Source organism: Anastrepha ludens, chromosome 2, assembly GCF_028408465.1.
Source record: "Anastrepha ludens isolate Willacy chromosome 2, idAnaLude1.1, whole genome shotgun sequence".
In the NCBI taxonomy this organism is placed as follows: Eukaryota; Metazoa; Arthropoda; class Insecta; order Diptera; family Tephritidae; genus Anastrepha; species Anastrepha ludens.
The window spans coordinates 122,844,986-122,867,372 of record NC_071498.1 but is presented as its reverse complement, the minus strand read 5'-3'; the positions used below and the strand labels follow the sequence as shown (position 1 = coordinate 122,867,372).

General features: G+C 38.0%; 2 protein-coding genes across 2 annotated transcripts; one reads left to right on the top strand and one right to left on the bottom strand.

Annotated features, from left to right (window-relative positions):
• Window positions 1-6,162: 6,162 nt before the first annotated feature.
• On the bottom strand, window positions 6,163-12,031 carry LOC128855245 (zinc finger protein 501). The gene is made up of 4 exons (XM_054089972.1): window positions 11,475-12,031; window positions 10,774-11,411; window positions 10,306-10,719; window positions 6,163-10,214 (listed from the first exon to the last, which is right to left on the bottom strand). Exons 2-4 carry the CDS (start codon window positions 11,333-11,335, stop codon window positions 9,688-9,690), a joined length of 1,503 nt encoding a protein of 500 aa, XP_053945947.1. The 5' UTR covers window positions 11,336-11,411; window positions 11,475-12,031; the 3' UTR covers window positions 6,163-9,687.
• Window positions 12,032-12,035: 4 nt separating this feature from the next.
• LOC128855246 (NAD-dependent protein deacetylase Sirt2) lies at window positions 12,036-17,532 on the top strand. The gene is made up of 4 exons (XM_054089973.1): window positions 12,036-12,318; window positions 14,255-14,352; window positions 14,430-14,526; window positions 16,495-17,532. The coding sequence occupies exons 1-4, from the start codon at window positions 12,099-12,101 to the stop codon at window positions 17,277-17,279; spliced, it is 1,200 nt and encodes a 399-aa protein (XP_053945948.1). The 5' UTR covers window positions 12,036-12,098; the 3' UTR covers window positions 17,280-17,532.
• Window positions 17,533-22,387: the final 4,855 nt, after the last annotated feature.

The following is a 22,387-nucleotide window of genomic DNA, read 5'->3' as shown; positions in this document are numbered from 1 at the left end:
TGTTTTCGTACATTTAGCTGAGTATTGTGTAAATGTTTTTCCAATAATGAATTTAAATAAAGCACCTTGACAAATCGATCGACACAAATTCGCTTAGAAGTCGCAGATGGTAAATAGGCATTACAACAATGTACGCTAAATATTATTATGTAAAAAAAAACAACAAAAAGAAATAACTTCGTAATAAGTACACAAATGCTGTTAACATTTCAAGTCCAATAAACGAAACTCTATACTTTATGCTTATGTGGTTTTATTAATTAAGCTTCAAGCATTTACTGGGGCTTATACTTGTTGAGGAAAAACAGTACATTTTTTAGTATCTACCTCTCTCATTCAAGAACTGTCAAAATAAAAAAAATTATTTATGAGCTGACCTTAACCAGGATTCTAAATCTGGAGCTGATCTCTCAATACGGCATATATTCTGTTTCTACAACAGATCACCACAAAGTTGTACCTGATAGTCTCGTCCATTGATGCTGGGTCTGGCAAAATAGTTCGAGTTACCTTTGTGAATACGCTTTTGTGATAGTAGCCCTACTCACAATATTGTTTTTTGGCTTTAATATAATGAAAAGTATTCGCAGCTCAGTGTTGTTCTGACCAAATCTGCATAGCATAAAAAGAAGAACACTGGCTCGAGACTGAATTATTTGAGTACATAAATATTCAGGGTCGGGCACTCGAAGTGTAATCAACTTCAGACCGCTCGCGAAACAGCTGCCCGTACATCAGCTGTCTGTTGGTTGGCTAAATGACAGTCCAGAGTATTGCTTACAAGCACGCGGAAGCATTTTGCCGAGAGTAAACGCTAAAAAAGAAAATCAGTAATGGATATCAAACGGTATATTTGGCTGGAAAATCACAACCAGCGATTGTTCGTGAGCTCGAGCACCTTAAAATAAATAAAGTTTTTGTTAATCGCACCGTTACACCTTACAATGGTACTGGTAGTATCGCGAAACGTCATGGAGGTGGTCATCAAAAGACTGCAGCGTCACCTGAAATGGTTCAAAAAGTGAAGAATCGACTTGAGCGAAATCCCCGATGAAGTGCCAATCAAATGGCGAAAGAACTGAAAATATCTGACCGAAGCCTCCGCCGCATACTGAAAAATGATCTCAAAGTCAAGCCTTGCAAGTTCCAAAAGGCGCATGATCTCACACCAAAGCAGCAACAAGTCAGACTTGAGAGAACGAACAAGTTGCTTCGCTTGGCCGAAAGTGATTAATTACCGAACATTGGTGTTTTAACTAGAAAATTCTTCAAATTACGCAATGCGTAAACTCCCAAAACGATAGGATTTAATTTGAGTCATCGATTGGTCACCAGGATGCAGCACCCGGCAAGGTAATGGTTTGTGCCACTGTACTCGCAGATGGACGCTCTCCAATCGTTTTCATCGAGCCTGGCGTCAAGGTAAATGCGAAATATTGTCGGGAGAGTAGTCTGAAGGTCGCTGTGAAGCCGTGGACAGACAAACATTTCGGTGGCAGACCATGGACGTTCCAACAGGTCTCGGCACCGTCTCACAAAGCTCGATTGAACCAAGAATGGCTAAAAAACAATACTCCTAACTTCATAACGTCCACACAATGACTCTCAAATTCACCAGACGCGAATCCGAAGGATTATTCTCTTTGAGCCATTTTGGAGAGCAAGATCCGAACTAAAAGATTCACCAGTCTCGAGGCGCTGAATAAAGTCCTTGTCCGCGAGTGGGCCAAAATACCTGCAAGTCACATTCGGGCATCTTGCGATTCGCATCTGGCCATAGTCAAGGCAAAAGGTGGTCATATCGAGCAAAAGTCACTTGATTCTTAATTTTGTATTCTTTTCACACATTTTTTACTTTGAATTGAATAAAAGCAATTTTCCAAACTAAATTTATGGCCTTTTTAATGGGTTACACTTTGAGTGCCGGACCCTATATATAATTGCGGGAAACAGTTTTTTTCTATTAGCGGTCGACCCTCGGCAGACAATGGCAAAACTCCGAATCTATGGAACTGTATGTCCCTCCACTTGTGGAATATATCAAGAGGTACACCACAAATATGAGGAGGAGCTCGGCCAAACAATCAAAAAGGTAAGCTCCAATTATAAATGTATATAGAAGGTGGAATGACGTCCCTTGCTGGATGTTTGATTGAGCTCCTCAACACAAATGGAGGTGCCTACAATTTTATGACTTCAGCTGAATTAAACTGAAGAAAAAGCTCTTAGCGAAATCATCAGTGGTCAATGTTCTTGGCAGCGATGTACTATATCCAAAAGCCCTTTAGCAGAAGTTCACAGAATGTAGAAGAGGTGGATTTGAATCACAACTTCACATGTTAATTTCCAAGGCCACACTTGAAGCACCTTTCGTCTAGTAGAGGCCGCTTAACATCATTCTCACGAAATAATGAGGTCATAAGATCGCGCATTGGACGTCTAGCTTACTGGCTTAAACCACCGGCCCCCGAGTGCCGTTATCGGAGTTCAACCACCACCCATTGCGGACGAAGAGCTTAAGGGGTAACACCACTGTAGAAATTTCAAAAAATTGATTTTTTTTTTATAAGCTTAAAAAATTCTTTGAACCTTTTAAAATACAGAATAAAAAGTTTTATACGTTACCGAAGTTTATTTCACAAATATTTTAAGCTTTCAACCAAGCGTTAGTGACTGCTACCTAACAACTTCGCCAAATTTCCAAACTTTAAGCACGTTTTTCTCAAAACACGTTTTCTGAAATTGGCACGCAGTATAACTCAAACAATTTTAAATATTTTTAATCAGGATTTTCACTACGGCTGTATAATAACCTTCTTAAGAGAAGAGCGTAGGGGATTTTCGATAAATTAATTTAAACGATTGTTATAATTATTTAAGTGCCGTTTTTTTTAGTCCAAAATAGAGTTTTTTCCTTCAAATGCTTGCTAATCCCACAAAAATAAATATTTTTTAAATCCCCTACGTGTTTCTCTAGTTAGTCTTATCTAGATTAAGAAAAAAAATGTTTCTTTGTTCCAGATTAAAATTTGCACCCTCTGTGCTGCGTGCCGCGGAGCTCCTTCATGAGAAACCGTATTACAAAAATGTTTCCAATGCCGCCATTTTGTAAAATTTTTCGATCAAACTCTGTAGTTTTGTATTTTAGTATATAAGTAATAACTTCCCCAAACAGAGTGATTGTTTTCCTTTTTCTTCTATACAAAAAAATTCTTTAAAAATCGTGTTTATTTTACTCGTGTACAGTGGTGTTACCCCTTAAGCTGCTTCGTGAGATCCGCGTAAACTCGGCTCAATTACGGTTTGGATATTGTAGCGGGTTAAACTCCTACTTATCCAGAATCGACCCCGACATGCTCAATGTAAGTCCGACATGTGAAGGTACCTCGCACGATACAAACCACCTTTTCACATGGCCTCTTAAACCCACTTACACAATACCCTCGCTATGTGGACTCAACTCGTTGAAACAGCATGGACCTACCGTTCGATTAATTAGACGAAGACGATCGGTGATTACACTGGCAGGGTTTAGTAAACTGATACAGCAACAACTGTTGAGACCTTGCGAATCGACACCATTCAACTTTCTCTGGGGCTATGTGCAATTTATTGTCTCTACCAATAAGCACGAGACGATTACAGAGCTGAAGGACGATATTATAGGTATATGCGTTATAAATGGAATACAAAAGCTATGCAAAATTTTGATATGCACAGCTTGTGTTGCCAGAGGAATCGTTGTGAACAGGATTTAACCGATATTTGATCTTTATGCATAAATGTCGTTGATTAAAAAATTTCATGAAATAAGAAAAACAGCATTTCGACAATTTTTTTTGTATTTTATTTATAAAAGAATATTTTCTTATTCAAACACCTTACACATTAACACGTTCCGTATTAAGCGTGATTCCGTTAAGTTTCCTGCCAGCCCCAAGTTTTACTGTCGACGCGCTAATACCAATAATGTAACACTAGTAGGTCTTTTTTATATTTTTATGTTGTATATTTTATATATTTATACTTCAGAACTTGTTCCATTAAATTTGTTTTCAAAATGCAACTGAATATCTTATTAAACTTCAACAAGAAAAGCGTAACCCATGTCTGGGTTACGTGACCCCCACGGAAGCATGCCCGTAACCCAAGTACGAATTACACAGGATGGAACGTGTTACGTTCACATCTGAGTTTAAAAATGATGACACAACTTAAAGCAACATTTTTGAGATTCTGATTTCCTTATTCGCTGAACGAGTTTTTGTGTGGTTTTTACTATGCCAGTGCCGTAATAAGAGGCCAATTCGGAAAAGCAATAAAGCAGATTGCTTTCTAAAAAAACATGCTTTGGCTCCAGTGAAGATTTTCGTCAAATACGTTTGGCACTCAATGTGTTAATAATAAAATAACAAATTCGAGAATTGTTTTTATTTATTTTTTCGGTGTTTCGATCTCAATTAGAAGTCATCTGCAGGAACTCTTGGGCGGGCCTGGTCGACAAAATTTATTCATACAGTAAAACAGGTTAAGTTGGACTTGGTTGATCCTGTAGATCGGACATGCACCAGAAATTTAGCTATAGTGATAACCAATTGTTTATATGACGAGTTTAAGAGGTAGGATGTTGTCAGAATTTTCAAAAAATTGGATTTGTTTTGCATTTTCTTAAAGTAAAATATCTTAAAAATATTGTGTGAAAACTTGAAGTGAATCCGACAAATACTTTTCGAGTTATTCAACTATTAACAAAGGGCGCTCCGTAATCGATAGAAAAACTTTAAAAGCGTTTTTCTCAAAACTATTTTTTTTAACTGGTGATCACTGTAACTTAAAAGCCGATTGGTAGATTTCAATACAATTTATACAGCTTTTGAAAAACATAATTAAAGGATTTTTTTTTCAAAAATTTCGATTTTTTTAAACAATTAACTGTCGGTTTTTTCTCGAAAATCTGAAAAATATTTCCGGAGGCCGCCATATTGTTAATTAAAAATAAAAAAAGCTTCGATCAGGCACAATATTATCTATTAATAAAACTAATTTCTCTTGCCCGATTGATTTTAGATGAATTTCCAAAGACTTGTGATGATCACCGCAAGGGACTTGTGGAGAAACGGGCGATAACTTTTACAATAGATAATTTTTTGTGTTGAAATTTTCCAAAGTCAAGTCGAAACATGATACACTAATGCTATATTTTATTTTTGTAAAATAAAACAACTGATTAGCAAAAAAAAAATATTGAAAATCATAATTTTTTCGGACCTCTGACTACCCTTAACTCTTTCAGAACTTTATGTTTTTTCTTTAATACATAGTTTAGATAATTTAACCTGTTAAGCGATTAGTTTTTCTTAGAGAGCTCGATTTACTGTGCTGAATTAATTTCAAGCGAAGACCGGGATGCAAAACCGGTTTTCAGCCAAATATTGGATTCACCGTGCGCGTTGGCTGAACGATTATGATAACGATTATCCGGAAATTCAGTGTTCATGCTTACTTTATAATGTCAAAATAACAGGGAAATTTTCGTGTTTTGCTTAACTTTAAATTTCATAGCAAATTCAATTTCCTTTTTCGGCATGACGCACATATACGACATTAACTAAAAAATGAACTTTTGAAATTGACGCATATATACGACATAATCACTTAACAGGTTAAGTAGGCTGCTAATTTTTTGACCTTTCACACTTTCTAATGTTGAAAATGATGCAGAACCTAAGCAGTTTATTCGTGATTTGCTAAGTGCAGGGCTGTGGCAGAGTAAGTGTTCCAAAGTTCCCATCCCGTTGGCCTCGTTACATATTGTGCCTGCATCGTCTTGCACTAGCTACAGTTTGACTGCGTACAGGTTTAAAAGTGTACCGTCAAAATACTGCAGAGAGAGAGAACATTTCGGTAGAAAAGCATACTTTTTTATCCACTAAACTTTTTTGCTTCGAATAAATAGTTTTTTATAAAACTACTAACTTTTAGACTTCGGTATTCATGTATGCGGTAATCTGAAAATATACGGAATAGTAAAAATATTTATTTATATAAGTATGTGTGTGTATGATATTGTAAAAATTTAATTTCGAAAAATCGAAGTATCTGAAATTTATTAAAAAAGGGAGAGTTATAAAAAAACCATTGAAGTTTTTCTGCTTACAAATATCGGTTTATTCTACATGAATTTTATTAAACGTTTTGTTCTACGCACATTATAATTGGTTTTATACGTAATAGTACAATTATGCATGTTAAATATTTTTTGCTTGTTCATTTTCAATTAATTTTTTCTTTTTTTTTTACTCAAAAACATCCGCACTAATAAGAAGCGAACATTTTGAAATAAAAGAAAACACCCTGTATGTGTATGTATATATAATAGAGCCATGCATGAGTAAGTAAAATTATAAAACAAATTATTGCCCAGTACGAATAGCCGTCAGGCATGACTTGCATGGTGACATCGTTGTTGCTGTTGTAGTGGTAAGATCATAAACCATTCCCATTAACTCAGAGAAGTAGTGACTCTTCACGGCATATTATTTCGGGTATACCGGTAGACCGCCACTGTCGTGGGATTTTTTAGCGTTGTTGTTGTAGCAGCTTACTACAGCGTCGTCCAAATCGCTGTAAACGCATCGCTTTATTCAAGGCAACTTAAAAAAAGGTACACGTTTTTATTTTATTCTGAACAGCGACTACTGGCATATTAAGTTAAGAAACAAGAGTAGAAAAGTTAGAGCCACATCTGCTTCAGAAATACACCCATATTTGTGGATGTACGCAAAAGGCAACTTGCCAAGGCGAATGCATACAAACTGTGCGGTTGAGTGGCAGTTTTTTTTCTTGTGATTCGGGGGTTTGATTGACAAAGTGATCTATATTTTGTTAGTTGCTTACACTGATTGCAATTTTTACATTCAAACCAACAAATTGGATAAACAAAATGCATGTAAATTTTGTTTTTGTGAATTGAATGAATGAATTAATGTCTTGTAAGGCCGCTGTAGCCGAAAACACCAAAATTAAGAAAAACATTTTTCTAATAGCGGTCGCCGCTCGGCAGGCAATGGCAAACCTCCGAGTGTATTTCTGCCATGAAAAAGCTCCTCATAAAAATATCTGCCGTTCGGAGTTGGTTTGAAACTGTAGGTCCCTCCATTTGTGGAACACCATCACAAGACGCACACCACAAATAGGAGTAGCTCGGTCAAACACCCAAAAAGGGTGTACGCGCCAATTATATATATATAAGGCCTCTTCTATTCACCACTTCTTTGCTCGGCTAACTTCAAAAAAAATTTGCATATGAAAGCAACAACAAAGTTGTAAAGAAAATTTGTATACAGGGTGATAACCTATACCTCAACAATTATGAAATACATGAAAATTTCGATACTTTTCCTAACTTTTTCAAATATCGCCGTCTATGAATTGCGCTAAAACCCTTTTGGGTGCGCCTCCAATTTGTGGAGGTGTTTTGCTGTTGCCCCATAAATGGATAAACCTACAGTTTTGAGTTTTTATGGTTTTTTTCTCTGGCGGAAATACACTCAGAGGTTTGCCTATGCCTGCCGAGGAACGACTGCAGCAAATTATCAGCATCATACAGGGTCCGGCACTCGAAGTGTATCCAACGTCAGATCGCACGCGTAGATGATGCACGGGCATCAGCTGTCTGTTAGTTAGCTAAATGACAGGATTGTCGCGATAAAAGGAAATCAGTAATGGATTTCAAACGTAATAGTGTGATTGCATTATATTTGGCTGGAAAATCACAACCAGCGATTGTTCGTGAGCTCGAACACCTTAAAGTAAATAAATTTTTTGCTTATCGCATCATTACTAGTTACAATGATACTGGTAGCATCGCGAAACTTCGTGGAAATGGTCATTAAAAGAGTGCAACGTCACGTGAAATGGTTCAAAAAGTGAAGAAGCGACTTGAGCGAAATTCCCGACGAAGTGCCACCAAATGGCGAACTGAAAATATCTGACCGTAGCATCCGCCGCATCTAAAAGTCAAGCCTTACAAGATCCAAAAAGCGCTTGATCTCGCACCAAAGCAGCAACAAGTCAGACTTGAGAGACAGTGGGTTCTACGTTACCGAAACGACCCGGATTTATATCCAACCAAGGACTGTCACTCCAGCAGCATTCCCCATATGTAAGTATGAAGAATATTTATGCTGCTACAGCAACAACACCTTGAGAGAGCGAAGAAGTTGCTTCGCTTGGCCGAAAGTGATCAATTCCCGAACATTGTGTTTTTTAATGAGAAAATTTTTCATATTTTCAAAGATTCACCAGTCTCAAGGCGCTGAAAAAAGCCATTGTCCGCGAGTGGGCCAAAATATCTGCAAGTCACATTCGGGCGGCTTGCGATTCGTTTGATGACCGTCTCAAGGTCATAGTCAAGGCAAAAGGTGGTCATATCGAGCAAAAGTAAATTGAATCTTAGATTTGTATTATTTTTACACAATTTTTAACCTTGAATTGAATAAAAGTATTTGTCCAAACTAAATTTATGGCGGCCGCCGTAGCCGAATGGGTTGGTGCGTGACTACCATTCGGAATGAATTCACAGAGAGAACGTAGGTTCGAATGCTGGTGAAACACCAAAATAAAGAAAAACACTTTTCTAATAGCGGTCGCCCCTCGGCAGGCAATGGAAAACCTCCTAGTGTATTTCTGCGATGAAAAAGCTCCTCATAAAAATATCTGCCGTTCGAAGTCGCCTTGAAACTGTAGGTCCCTCCATTTGTAGAACAACATTAAGACGCGCACCACAAATAGGAGGAGGAGCTCGGCCAAACACCCGAAAAGGGTGTACGCGCCTTGAGAAAAAATAAATGTATGGCCTTTTTAATGGGTTACACTTCGAGTGCCGGACCCTGTAGTCTAAAAAAAAAAAACAGTTGCAATAGAGTTTTGTTTGTTGGTTGAACAAATTGTTAGCCTTTGGCTACTCATAATGAAATTATATACAAATTTATATAATCAAATAACAGATCAACGCTGCCACTATAGTCGGTTTAACATTAATGGAAAAATGCGAATGTACATTGGGCCAAAAATGATCGTTTTAACAATATTATCAAACAAATTTTTTAGGGAATGTTTTATGCTGCACATTTTGCAAGCTGCACACTGATCTTAGGTCGCATTACTCTCTCCTACTCAAAAATATATGACCAGAAGAGCATGGCGGTGATATTAGTTTGCGTATTTTTAAGAGTAGATTAATCATATTCCATAAAACATCCTGGAAGATTGTTTAAGCGACTCTGTGTGGTGTATCTTGCACCAATAAAAATAGCAAATCAGTACTTGTACTCATTTGAATCTTACTTACTCATGTAGCTCGTTAGTATATAATAAATTTACATGGACAATACATATTGCACAGCAGGTAAGTAACTCATTACGTTTAGCAGCTGGTTATAGTTAGTTTAAACACCGAATTCACAATGTTATTTTCTTTTTTTCCATTGTTTTACTCCTTATCATCATATTACGTTTTGATACTGTGGTCTGCCTGTGTTTATCTGTTCTATGGGTTATTGCTATTGGATATTTTAATCTCTTTTAGGGATAGTTGGCCAATATTTCAATTGTTTACGTCTCTTATAGCTTTAGCTTCTCCGCCGTCATTATAGTTATTATTGTATAATCACTTGCATGGCCTTTTTAACAATTGTGAATTCTGACATGATTGATAAGAGTGCTTTTCTGCCGGAATTGTTTAGGGCAATAGGAACAGCTGTAGGGCTTTTCGCCAGTATGTATTTTTAGATGATTATTCAAGGTGGACAATTGTCGGAAGTTCGACTCGCATACTTTGCACTTATATGGTTTCTCGCCGGTGTGCGTCTTAATGTGGTTGGCTAAAGTGCTCTGTTGTGAGAAAGCCTTTCGGCAAATGGCGCATGGGAAAGGGCGATCCGGGCTCTCCAGCATCAAGCTATCGGCTTCGTTTTTGAAACGACGACTGGTATTCGGATTGAACGGCTCCTTCGTAACGATGGTGCTTACAGTTGTGTTACTATCGAGAAAGTGCAATAATGGATGTTCAGCTTGTAATTGTTGATGTACCATGTTATTAAGTTGGGGATGTTCGCCTTGTGTAACGAGTGTTGAAGTGGTCATGTGGTTGATTCCGTGTGGGGCTGCCATTGTGGTGGTGGTAGTTGGCACTACGTTTGCATTGCTGGCGGCTGTTTGCGTGTAAATTTAAATAAAAGCTTTGTTAGGGGGAAATTGGAGTTATAATTTCTCAGTCGAACGGCGAACACACAAAAGGCTCACCTGTGGTGTGTGTCTTCATGTGGTTGGTTAAAGTACTCTGCTGTCGGAATTGCATGGAACAGAAGGAACAAGCGTATGGCTTATCACCAGTATGGATCTTTTTGTGATTGGTTAAAGTGGCCAGTTGACTGAAAGACTTGTCGCATGTTTCACATTTATACGGCTTGGGATCGATGTGTGTCCGCTCATGATTGTGGAGTGTACTCAGCTGCGGAAATCGTCTTTTGCACACATTGCACTGATACGGCTTAACCAACTCCTCGGCTTGAGGTGAACTATAGCTGCCAGTATAAAGAGTTTTTGTAATGGATCGATTTTGATAGTCTACCATTTGATTTTGAGCCAATTTGGAATTGCGATGATTCAATTTAGTACCAGGCTGATAGTTCAGTAATGAGGTTGGGGTACTGGATTCTGCAATAAAAAGGCGAAATTGTCAAACTGTTATAAGAGTATATAATAGTTAACCTTTGTGGGTTTTAATGTGGTTGATAAGTGTACTCTGCTGGCGAAAATCTTTTGCGCAAATATTGCATGTGAATGGTTTCTCGCCGGTATGTATCTTTACATGATTGGTGAGCGTTGAAATCTGACGGAAAGCTCTATCGCAATGTTTACATTTGTACGGCCGCTCATCTGTATGGATTTTCATGTGATTGCGCAAAGTAGTTAACTGTCGAAATTTATTCTTGCAGACGTGGCATTCCTTCTTTTTGCGGGGATCGTCCACTTTTACCTCAATGGGCTCCGGTTCCGGCACCTCGATTTTAGTAGGAGGCACTGGCGTTGGATTCGGTGTATTTGTCGTAGAAATATCGAGTAAGTGCACCAGTGGATGTTGCGGGTGTAGCATAGCCTGGTGCGTTGGATGTTGTATGGCTTGCACAGCGGTCAACTGGTGCAGAGTAAACGGTGTGCCAGCCGTCGCTATAGTCTGTTGCTGCACAGTGGGCGTGCCACCGTGCGTTGAAATCTGCGGTGGCGGGTAGTGTTGGTAGTTAGCCATTGCAGTGGCGTGGTTGAGGTGCATTTTTCACGAGGTATCGGAGAAAATCGATAGTTAAAATTTTTATTGTCTGCGTTTGTGGAACAAATTCATAAATTGCCTGCAAAATTTAATTGTATAAAATTAATGAGCACCAGAGGACGCTGTGGTAGATTTTTCTCACCGTCCAATTGTTATTTTAGGCAGTCTGCAATGGCAACGTGCCACCCGTTCGTGTCCAACTTCACGTATTCACAACAGAAACACAAAATCTACTCCCAAAATAACCTTTACATTATATCAATTAACAATTTGCACACTTCTTTTAAGTAAATTGCATCTTTTTTTTGCAATTTCTGTATTTGTATAAAAATCGACGCTCAAGGATGAAAATTTTTCAGGAAAAGAAAACAAACCAGCTGGGCTGGTCAGTGTCAAGCTATCATAACAAAAATGACAATTGGCAGTGTTGCACTTTCCAGTCAGATAGCGTGGCTTTAGTGGTGAAATGCATGAAACTGTGGTGCCTTATTGGTTTTACACAACATGTTTTCGTACATTTATATAACTTTGAGTAAAATTATCTCTTCGTAGTAGTTTATATAGATAAAGAAATATTTTTTATCTATGTTGAAATTCCCTAAAGTGCCGAATGCCTGTTAAATAAAATATTGTCGAAGCCATGTTCTTGCCTTATACGTCTGGCAACGTTAAGTCATGTAGTAAAAGCAACACTCAATCTTATTGGAGTGTGGTGACTTTTCGTGGTTTCGCCTACACCGAGGCGAATTTGTATGTTGTGAATTTAATGATTGTTGTGGATTTTACTACTTCGAGTTTATTAAAGACGGCGTTGGTAAATAGAAATTCAATACTTAGATTTATTAGGAATTCGTTCGTACCAACAAAAAAATTGGCAGTGATGAGTGAAAGTGATGCGCCCGGGACATCAAAAAAGCAGAGTGATGATGAAACGCGGAATGAAGATGCGGAATCGGAAACCGAGGAGAAGCCTTGTGTAACGGGTGGTAAGTTTGCGCAAAGTGAAGAATCATAGAATATTCAATTCGCCTTCGTCCTAAGTAATAGTTTGCCTGATAAGTGAAATCTGTTTTTCTCTGATGGAGCAACATGACTTGGTTACGGTAGTTGTTCAATACAAATATGTTTGTGCCAATACTATTTAATACTTGACCCACGGTGTATTTTATCACTCTTGCTTTTGGCCTAGCTCGGTGTTGCCGATAATATTGTGTTGCTAGTTTCATAAATTACTGCCAAATGCATATCTGCGTTTGCTTGAAATGCCATGCCAACCTGTTTGTAAACACGGCAATTCAAAAGTCGGTAGTGTGTACAAAAACCGAAGCTGTATAATTGGTACAGTAGGGCTAAAAACGTGCTGTTAGTCTGTTCTGCCTTTGATAAAAATCATATCTGCGAGTAATCACTTCCGGTTTTTGTAACTGATTTTTTTGAATCATAGTATTTTGTACTGCTTAATATTTTTATATCAGGAGTTGCAGCATTATAAGTTGAAATAAGGAATGCAAATCGGCCGCCGTAGCCGATTGGGTTGGTGCGTGACTACCATTCAAAATTCACAGAGAGAACGTAGGTTCGAATCTCGGTGGAATACCAAAGTGAAGAAAAAGTTTTTCTAATAGCGGTCGCTCCTCGGCAGGCAATGGAAAATTTCCGAGTGTATTTCGGCCATGAAAAAGCTCCTCATAAAAAAAATATCTGCCGTTCGTTCCCAAGCCTATAATTAGTTGATAAGTCTGCTGAGGATTAGTATCGTTCCAAATGTGAAAGACAAGAAACAAAGGGAATAAATGATGAGCCACTATTTAAAAAAAACGGGATTGTTCATTTATTTGATTGCTCTTTCCTAGACAAAGTTGGCAAAATAAATATTTCCAAAGTTATAAAAAAATCAGGAAATATTTATTAATTAATTAAAGTTTTTGATAGTGCCACTTTGATATAAACGAAATTGAATTTCTACCTGACTTTTATAGGTAAGCCTCAAAAATGATAACTGATTGAAAGAAAAGAAATATATTCACTCGACTTGTTAGATTGGTGGTATACTTTCCGTCTAGAGAGCCCCATTCGATTGCACTGAAATCGTGTAGATGGCCAATCCAGTTGGATTCCAGTAACACGTTTATATCGCAAACCTCTTGATGCAAGACGGACGCCCGCTGCAGCCGTCATATCCTGTGGTCAGACTCTACTAGGTGAATTGTTTTTAGAAGACTTGGGAGGTCCTACTATTAGCTGTGCTACGGCCAACATTGCTGTGAGGATCATTGCACTTATTAAACCTCCTCATCGCGACAAGATAAAAATACCTCGAGGAGTAAAATACTCTCATGGAAGTGACGCTGCGTTCAAGCGACTTTCGAACCAAAAACTGTAGAACTGTCAAATAGCAAAATAACCTCACGAGAGGAGTACAGGAATGCAAAAAAAAAAATTTTTTCTGTAAGTTTATAATGGGTTAGTGCCTGACTACCACACGATTCCGAGCTCCAAACTACCTGTGGGCATGAAACGCCAAATGATAGAAAATATTTTTCTAATAGCTGTCGTGCCTTGGAAGGCATTAGTGGACCTTCGAGTGTATTTCTGCCATTAAAAAGCTCCTCGTAAAAAATCATCGATTCAAAACTGTACGTCGCTCCGTTAATTGAACACGATTGAACAAATTTTAAATTCTGTAAATTCTAACTGAGAGATAGCATAAGTAATTCCCACAAAAGCATGCTTAGCGCCCCATCGAACGCTCTTCTTGCAACTTGTTAACGCAAATATGAAAACTGCTCGAAATATTTCAGAACGTAACTTTTCATTTCGCGCGGTTTTGTATTTATTTGTTTTTTACTACCATACTTACTTTTAATACTATAAATATGTGTAAATAAAAAATTTAAAATGCATTATTAACCTTTTTTTTAGATGTAGTCGATAGTATTCGGACGAACTTGAATAGCCTCTTTTCCAAGCTTACTATAAATTCAATTACCAGCCAACTCTTACCACATCCACCCGCAAAGGTAAACCTTCTGTTATATTACAATTTACTATCTTTGATGCAAGTACAATATAATTTTACTTCTTTTCTATATTTAAGGTTTTAGAAGATTTAACATTTGATGGATTTCTGAAACATTGGAAAGAAAATGGTTTTGCACGAGTGATCACGATGGTCGGTGCCGGAATATCAACATGTAAGTTGCATTGACTATTAAGATAAACCTTTGAGATGCCTGTTTAAAAATGGGGTGACCAAATAGAGAATGGACACAAAAAAACTAGTCAATTTTGTTTATTCATCACTTGCGTAAAACTAACTGTTAAAAAGGAGGATACATATTCATAGTGTTTATTGTCATTATTATTATTATTGCCTGAATGAGGAAGAAAAAAAGGATTTTTGTCGCAGTCACAAGCTAAAGAAGTGGTGTCATTATTTCCAAAAAACGTTGTCTTTCATTTCGAGATGCTGCAAAACAGGTCCACATGTCGAAAGGTTAAGTCGAAAAAAATTCATAGGTATAAATAGATTGTAGCACCCCATCGAAATGATAAACAAAATAAGAGTGCTAAAACACGTGCGCGACATTATACAGTCAAGACATCCATTAATATGACTGTGTGGTTATGTACGATGAAATATCCGCCAGAGTCGACTTTAAGCAGATTCAGGGCGCTGAGTTTTATACTGCAGCGAAGAGAAGTCCCAGGTGCCTTTAAATTAAAAATGTTGGACAAGTTCCTTAAAAAGTATTTAGGTTTGCAAGCCATCTGCCAGAGTGGTATGCAAAGCAAAACGTTAATTTCCACGGGCTTTATAAATTACGAAATATGAAGGAGTATTTGTAAAAACCTTTGCTGCCATTTATAAAACAACATAAAGTCTCAGTTCTATTCTGGCCTAATTTAGCATCGTGTCAGTATCAGTATAGCCGTTTTGCCATGGACTGGTATGATACGCTGTATATATAATATTAAATTAGAATTGAAAAAATTCATTAAAAATGAGCAGCCGAATGAGATGAGTCAAATCTAAATTGATCCATTTTGTTTATAACAAAGAAAATTGGTATGAGTTTTTTGTTTAATATAGAAAACATAGAATATACATTGTTTTTGATAAATTTGATGTTATAACGATTTTCGCCCGATCAATATTTTTCGGGCCCATTCTTTAAGAGAAATAGGAAAAGAGTTTAAAAAAAAAGAAAAAAAACATTCGTGTTATAACAAATCGATTATTTCTCTACTTTCAAACTCGTCATTCGTGTCATTATCTATGAAACAGCATCGTGAGTTGCATCGCCTGCATGGCATGTAGCGTCGTCGTCTTGTTAGAATTATAGTTCAAATATACCGACATTGTCGAGTTCTACCCACAAAAAGTCGGTTAACATCGCCGCTAGGCCATAAACCGCACTAAACTGCCAATCTTTGTGTATGAATTGATGCTTGGTCGAACACAGTGGCTTGTGTTCTGCTGGTCAAAAAATGGAGCTTGTTGTTGTTGTAGCACCATAAACATTCCTCATACTTACATATGGGGAAAGCTGCTGGAGTGGCAGTCCTTGGCCGGATATAAATCCGGGTCGCTTCGGTAACGTAGAACCGACTGCCGTGGAAACGAAAAAAAAAAAATGGATCTCGTCCGAGAAGATTATTTTTTAGCTAAAATGCGGATCTCCGTATCTACAATTGAGCCGAAATTTCGATAATATTTTTTTTTAATAATTTCCACATGTCTGGCATACATGATGAAATGCAACCTTACTGAATATTTTGACAGGTGGATGCCATTAGTAACTTTGATTGCTCCTAAAAAGCAAGGATGTTAGAATACAAGATTGCGCCCTCCGAATTCTCTATGTCGTCAGGCTCCATGAATAAACAAACAAAAGGAAGGGGAATTACTTGTTGGGGAATATAAAAAATTATACACACGCACGCACGGATGATCCGACAATTAATTCGTTTCTTTTGTATTGGAAAGGCGCCTGACAGAAGACTTGTCAAAATCGCGAAAAGTAAAGTAACTGCATACAAACATTATCTTTGCTAACTGGTCACCCTATATTATATTTTAATCTATTTTTATTTTTGTTTATATGATTTATTTATTCGTACAATTTTACTATACTGTGCTTATATTATTATAATTTTAGCTGCTGGCATACCGGACTTTCGTTCGCCTGGTTCGGGACTTTATCACAACTTAAAAAAATATAATTTACCCCATCCGACTGATATATTTGAACTGGATTACTTCATGGAGAACCCGAAACCGTTCTTCACCTTGGCCAAGGAACTTTATCCTGGACATTTTATCCCGACTCCGGCGCATTATTTCATACGTCTTTTAAACGAGAAAAAAATGTTAATTCGGCACTACACGCAGAATATTGATTCGCTAGAGCGTTTAGCCGGAATACCAGAGGAGAAATTGGTGGAAGCACATGGTACATTTCATACAAACCATTGTTTAGATTGCAACGAGTCATTTTCAAAAGAATGGATGAAGGAAAAAATATTTAGTGACGTTTTACCGCTGTGTAATAAGTGCAGTGGCACTGTCAAGCCGGATATTGTTTTCTTTGGTGAAAATATGCCAGACAATTTTTACAGCATGCCCCCGCAAGATTTCGCAGATTGTGACCTTTTGATTGTCATGGGCACATCATTGGAGGTGTATCCATTCGCATCATTGATTGATTTCGTTAAACCGAATTGTGTACGCGTATTTATAAATAGGACCGCCGTTGACAAATTTTCTAGTCCAAAAAATACGCGCGATATTACTTTTCTGGGTGATTGTTATGAAGGAGTGTGGCAAATGGCCGACGCATTCGGCTGGACCAGTGAGCTAAAGGCGCTGATTAAAGATGAAAGTAGTCAATTTGAAGCAGAAAAAACGAAAGCCGACGTTAAACCAGATCGCGTGAAGAAATAAATTAGGTAAAAGTTCAAATACTAAAGTTAAACAACTTCGTGAATTTATAAAATAAAAACAAAACCTATTAAATGGAATGGTAGCAAACTTCGGGTTGTGCAATAGGGATATAAGTGGCTGAATGTTAAATAATCCGTGCATAATATTATTTAGTACTTAAATATTATATATATTATTATAAATATTCTGCAAATAGAAAATTAAATACTGACTTAAAAACAGTAAAATAAAAACAAATTATGAACTCACTTAATCTCGTAATTTGATGATACTTTCACCGATAGGAAGGCCAATTTCATGATTAAGGGGTTATATACAGTTAGAAGGCCGACAAAAAATTGAATTTTCCAGAATTTTTTTTGAGACATTTTTTCAATAAAACGGTCCGCGGATGACATATGGCAAAAATAAATTTTTTGTTTTTTGGTAGGACTGTTATAAGCTTACATGGCAAATTTCAGCGTGATATGTCACATAGTTTGTTTTCTGTGCTACTGTAAACAAGTCAAGCTCGAGTGTGTTCTTCGAATTCTCTTTTATGACTTCAATTGTCTCAAAATGTTTTCCACGGAGCGGCAACTTAAGCTTGGGAAACAGGAAAAAGTCACATGGAGCCATATCAGGCGAATACGGTGCTTGCGGAACGATATTAACATGACTTGTTGTCCCACAATTCCTTCCTTTAAGACGAATGTTCTCGCGCAAACGCTTTAAAACGTCTAAATAATATTCAGTGTTAACCGATTTTGCGATTTGTGCGATTTTCAAGCACAATTTCCTTTACTTTTCCGATGTTTTTGTCGTTTACTGATGTTGCTGGACGACGTTCATGAGGCAAGTTTTCAACCGATGTACGGACCTCTTTGAACGATTTGTACCACTGGAAAACACGTGCACGCGATAGAGCAGAGTCCCCATAGGTTGTCTGCAACATTTTTAAGGCATCTGAAGCCGAAATTTTGTTGGAATAACAAAATTTCAAACAAATTCTTTGTTCAACTTGAATTTCCATCGTTAAATTCGAAGAACACACTCGAGCTTGACTTGTTTACAGTAGCACAGAAAACAAACTATGTGACATATCACGCTGAAATTTGCCATGTAAGCTTATAACAGTCCTACCAAAAAACAAAAAAATTTATTTTTGCCATATGTCATCCGCGAACCGTTTTATTGATAACGTCTCGTTCATATTTGAGCAGAAGGTATTATGTTATCTTTTAACTTTATTTTAAGACTTAGTATTAGTAAAAATATTTATTTGGAAAGGAGTTACAACTGATCTCCGGGAGCTCCTTTCAAAAAAGACGTTTTGCGGTGATCGTTATATCTCTGAACTCGATCCTCTGACACGACCAAACAGATTTCGTCAAAGTAATGTTAAATCTAGTAATGAATAGAAAGAATAAGCAAAATAAATATTTTTGAAAAATGGCGGTCTCTCAAAAAACAAAAAAAAAAACGATTTTTGACCAAATTTCGGCTTTAAATTGTTATTGGTGCGCAACTAAGTTCCCGCTGTTTGTGAATAGATGCCGCCAGCAGTGAGTGCTAGTCGATTCTAACATAACCTAAACGTCATAAAATAAGCTTTGACATATGGTAAACAAACTGCTTTGACACATTAGTGATTTTGTTTTGGTGTCGCATACTTTTGGTTTTGTGAAAATGTCTGATTTTGTGCCGAATAATCGACATTTGCGCGAAGTGTTGATTTTCCTCTTTCATTCGAAAAAAAACGGCGGCTGAAGCGCGTTGAGAGCTACAAAAAGTTTATGGAGATGCTGCTTTAAGTGAAATAACGTGCCGAGATTGGTTCCGTCGCTTCAAAGACGGTGATTTTAATGTTGACGACCGTCCGCGTGAACTCTTAATCTGTCGAAGTGGAAACCATTCAAGCAATGATCGCCAAGGATTACAGTTGTTAGGCAAATTTCCTGTCTACTAAGAGCGAGTAGATATTATTGTCGGCCAACATTTCCGATACACTTTGCAGCTTTGTCAGGCAATACATCGTTATCAGTTAGATTGACACCACGATTAATTAGCTCGCCAGCTTTCCACTTATTCCTTAGTCCGCTATAATCTGGAATCCTGGGATTTTGACACGAAACGTTTCAGTAGTATTTCAAAGTGACTTCATGCGACGTTTTTATCAGCGATTCTGTAGCCTTTTAGCTATCAATGAAAATGTGGATGCTTTTTAAACGAAATTGCATCGATCGAGAGAGTCATAAACTTGACCCCAAATAAGCTCTCCCTGCATTCCTTGCGGGAAATTGGGTCGTGTATTTGACATTCGTGAGGAAGATATGAAACTAGTGGTCGGATTTCATTGGGAGGTCAATGAATTTGATGTTAAGTTGTCTTATTGAAAGATTAAAACCATGGAAAAGGATCGGTTTTATCCGTTCCCACGACAGTTGGTTCTATGTCACCGGAATGACCAGGATTGATATTCGGCCAAGGACTGCCACTCCAGCAGCATACCCTGTATATGTATGGGGAAGGTTTCTGCTGCTACACAATAACAACAACAACAACATCGGTTTTGTCACCGCCGTATAGAAGAACATAACCATGTTGAGTGCTGAACACCACGTCAAGTTAGGCCAGGTTAGGGTAGATAGTTGCTTCTAAGGTGAAGAGCTCACCATGTATTTTTCTTATTTCTTCATGAGACCTGTTACCCATACAAACTTGATCTCGAAGTATTCAGATGGCACAGAAATAAATGTAAAGCTTTCCTCGACTAATTTCGAGAGCATCGTCAGTGGGCCGAGAGCTCTGGCTGCTGCTTCCATTTGTGTCTCCATGTGCCATAACAGGTTAATTCCTTCCTTGGGAGGATGTGTAAAGTTCCAAGTGCGTTTCTGCCATGAAAAATCTTCTAATAACCAGCGTTTGCCGATGGGAAGGCGAGAAAAAAAAATGTAGAATATTAAACTTGCAGACCGTCTTCAAGACTGCCAATGACCCGCAGTTATGAATCTATAACTCAGATGTAATTTTCAACGAAGCAGCCTCTGAAGTGTTTGAGATAAACACTGAGGCTTTAGATGCCTTGGCAATCTTCCTCTATTCCATACGATTCAACGCTAAAGATTTCCAGTTTTTGACTCCTAATTTTTTCAGGTGCGCAGATGATGTGTAAACAGCGACTTTGAATTTACGTGAGAGAGATCTTGATTTCGGGAGATTAATGTAAGCGTAGTACGTACGATTCGCCGCCATTATCCTGTCAGATATACAGTACTGCATGTTGTTGCCGTTACTTATTAGTACGCCGAGATAAATAATAACGCCAGACGGTTTCCTTTTCACTTTTGAGATAGTCATATATTTGGATTTGTTTATGATTATTGCCAGTTTTACCAATACTGCATTTTTTCTATTCCTAAGAAGATATCGTCGAGGTAGCGTCTACCACGGACGAAAATTTCTAAATCGTCCGCGTATTCTATAGTCAGAGCAGTCCTAGAATGTAGATGCCCCGATCTCGTGAAGTTTTTAATAGCATAATGCCAAACTACATTGTAGATGGGCAGATGAAAGGGCATCCATCACCTTGTTTTATACCGCTGTTGATATTAAATGAGCTCGTCTTATGTTGTTGTATGAAACTCTTCCTTTCGTGTCTTTGAGCGCAAGCAGCGTTAAATGAACCAGCTTTGATGGGATGTATTGCGTTGGCGATGGGTCATTGAATAGGAGATGAACGTCAAAACCCGATTCCGACATTTTCCGTTATTTTACTTCAGTAGAAAAGCTTTGTCTATTTTGGATCTGTTTGGTCTGAAACCAGCACTTGCTCGGCTAGAGCTTTAATGCGCTCCAATAACAGCGTAGAAAATAATTTGTAGCATACGTTAAGTAATGGTATGTCCTTATAGTTGTTGCAGTCAGTCTTGCCCCTTTTTTGTGAATCGGGATAATGGCCCATGTGACCCAACCAAATGGTAATGCTTCTTCGCGGCATACTCGTCAAAGTATTTTGTGTAACGGTTTTAGGGCTTCTAGATCAAGCGCGTTCAGCAGTTCTGAAGCGATGGAGTCCTTGCCTGGAGCTTTATTGGCTTTAGCTTTTTGAGCCAATCTAACAACTAATGTAGGTTCACTTAAGTTGTCAAGCGCATCTGCTTGGGTGTTAGGTGGGCGCAGTTCGGCATTAGTGCTTCCAGTCGGCACATTTCACAGATCTTCAAGATCTTCAATACGTGTTTAAACATCTCCCAACATTGGTCAGCGGATGGTCATATATTATTTTTGATTACAGAATCTTGGCGATTTTTTTTAATGAGTGATTAAACGCACTCAGGGTTTTGAGATTGGAAAGCTTGCCCGTGTCCCATCTGGGATTTTTTGTGCCTTTCGTCTTAGTTACTATGGACAGTTTGTGCTTGAATTTCGCCTTAACTAGGTAGTGAATACTATCCGCATCTTTGCTCCGGCAGATGTGATCGATCTGCTTTACGATATCGGAGTCTGGCATATTCCATGTTCCTTCACGGTGGAAGGCTGAATTGCCCATATGCCGGATTTAGCCTCTATTCTTTGGGCGCGAAGTCTCACACACAATATAAATTCCACACCAAGCTTTGCCCATTTACTATTTTGCACATTTAGATGACGTCACTGAATCCAATGCTATTCATCCATTGGTGTATTCATCATTCATCTGGTGTTTGTTGCAGTTATATAGCTCTTCTATTCGCCACTTCTCTGCTTGGCTCACTTGACGAAAAATTTGTAAAGGGTGTTTTTTTTAGAGGTTAGGTTTTCAAGTTGGCACTACTTTTTTCGTAGATGGTCTTTTTGATAGCTGTCACTTGATTTATGCTCAGTTTGGTTTGCCATTTCATAATGAATAGACTTACACCTGAACAACGTTTGCAAATCGTGCAAATTTATTACGAAAATAATGGTTCGGTTCGCGCGACGCATCGCGCGCTGCGTCCAATATTCGGTCGACATAATCGTCCATCAGAGTCACTAATTCGATTAACCATGGATCGGTTTCGCACCACGTTTGCTCTAGTGGATAATACGCATCCTCAGAGACGTCGTACAGTGCGCACCGAAGACGCTATTGCTGCTGTGGAGCAGAG

Coding starts and splice junctions, on each gene's coding strand:
- LOC128855245 (XM_054089972.1), bottom strand. CDS start 11,335: ATGCACCTCAACCACGCCACTGCAATGGCTAACTACCAACACTACCCG. Junction 10,720..10,773: donor CCACATTAAAACCCACAAAG/GTTAACTATTAT, acceptor TTTTTATTGCAG/AATCCAGTACCCCAACCTCA. Junction 10,215..10,305: donor CATGAAGACACACACCACAG/GTGAGCCTTTTG, acceptor ACACGCAAACAG/CCGCCAGCAATGCAAACGTA.
- LOC128855246 (XM_054089973.1), top strand. CDS start 12,099: ATGATTGTTGTGGATTTTACTACTTCGAGTTTATTAAAGACGGCGTTG. Junction 12,319..14,254: donor GAAGCCTTGTGTAACGGGTG/GTAAGTTTGCGC, acceptor CCTTTTTTTTAG/ATGTAGTCGATAGTATTCGG. Junction 14,353..14,429: donor TACCACATCCACCCGCAAAG/GTAAACCTTCTG, acceptor TCTATATTTAAG/GTTTTAGAAGATTTAACATT.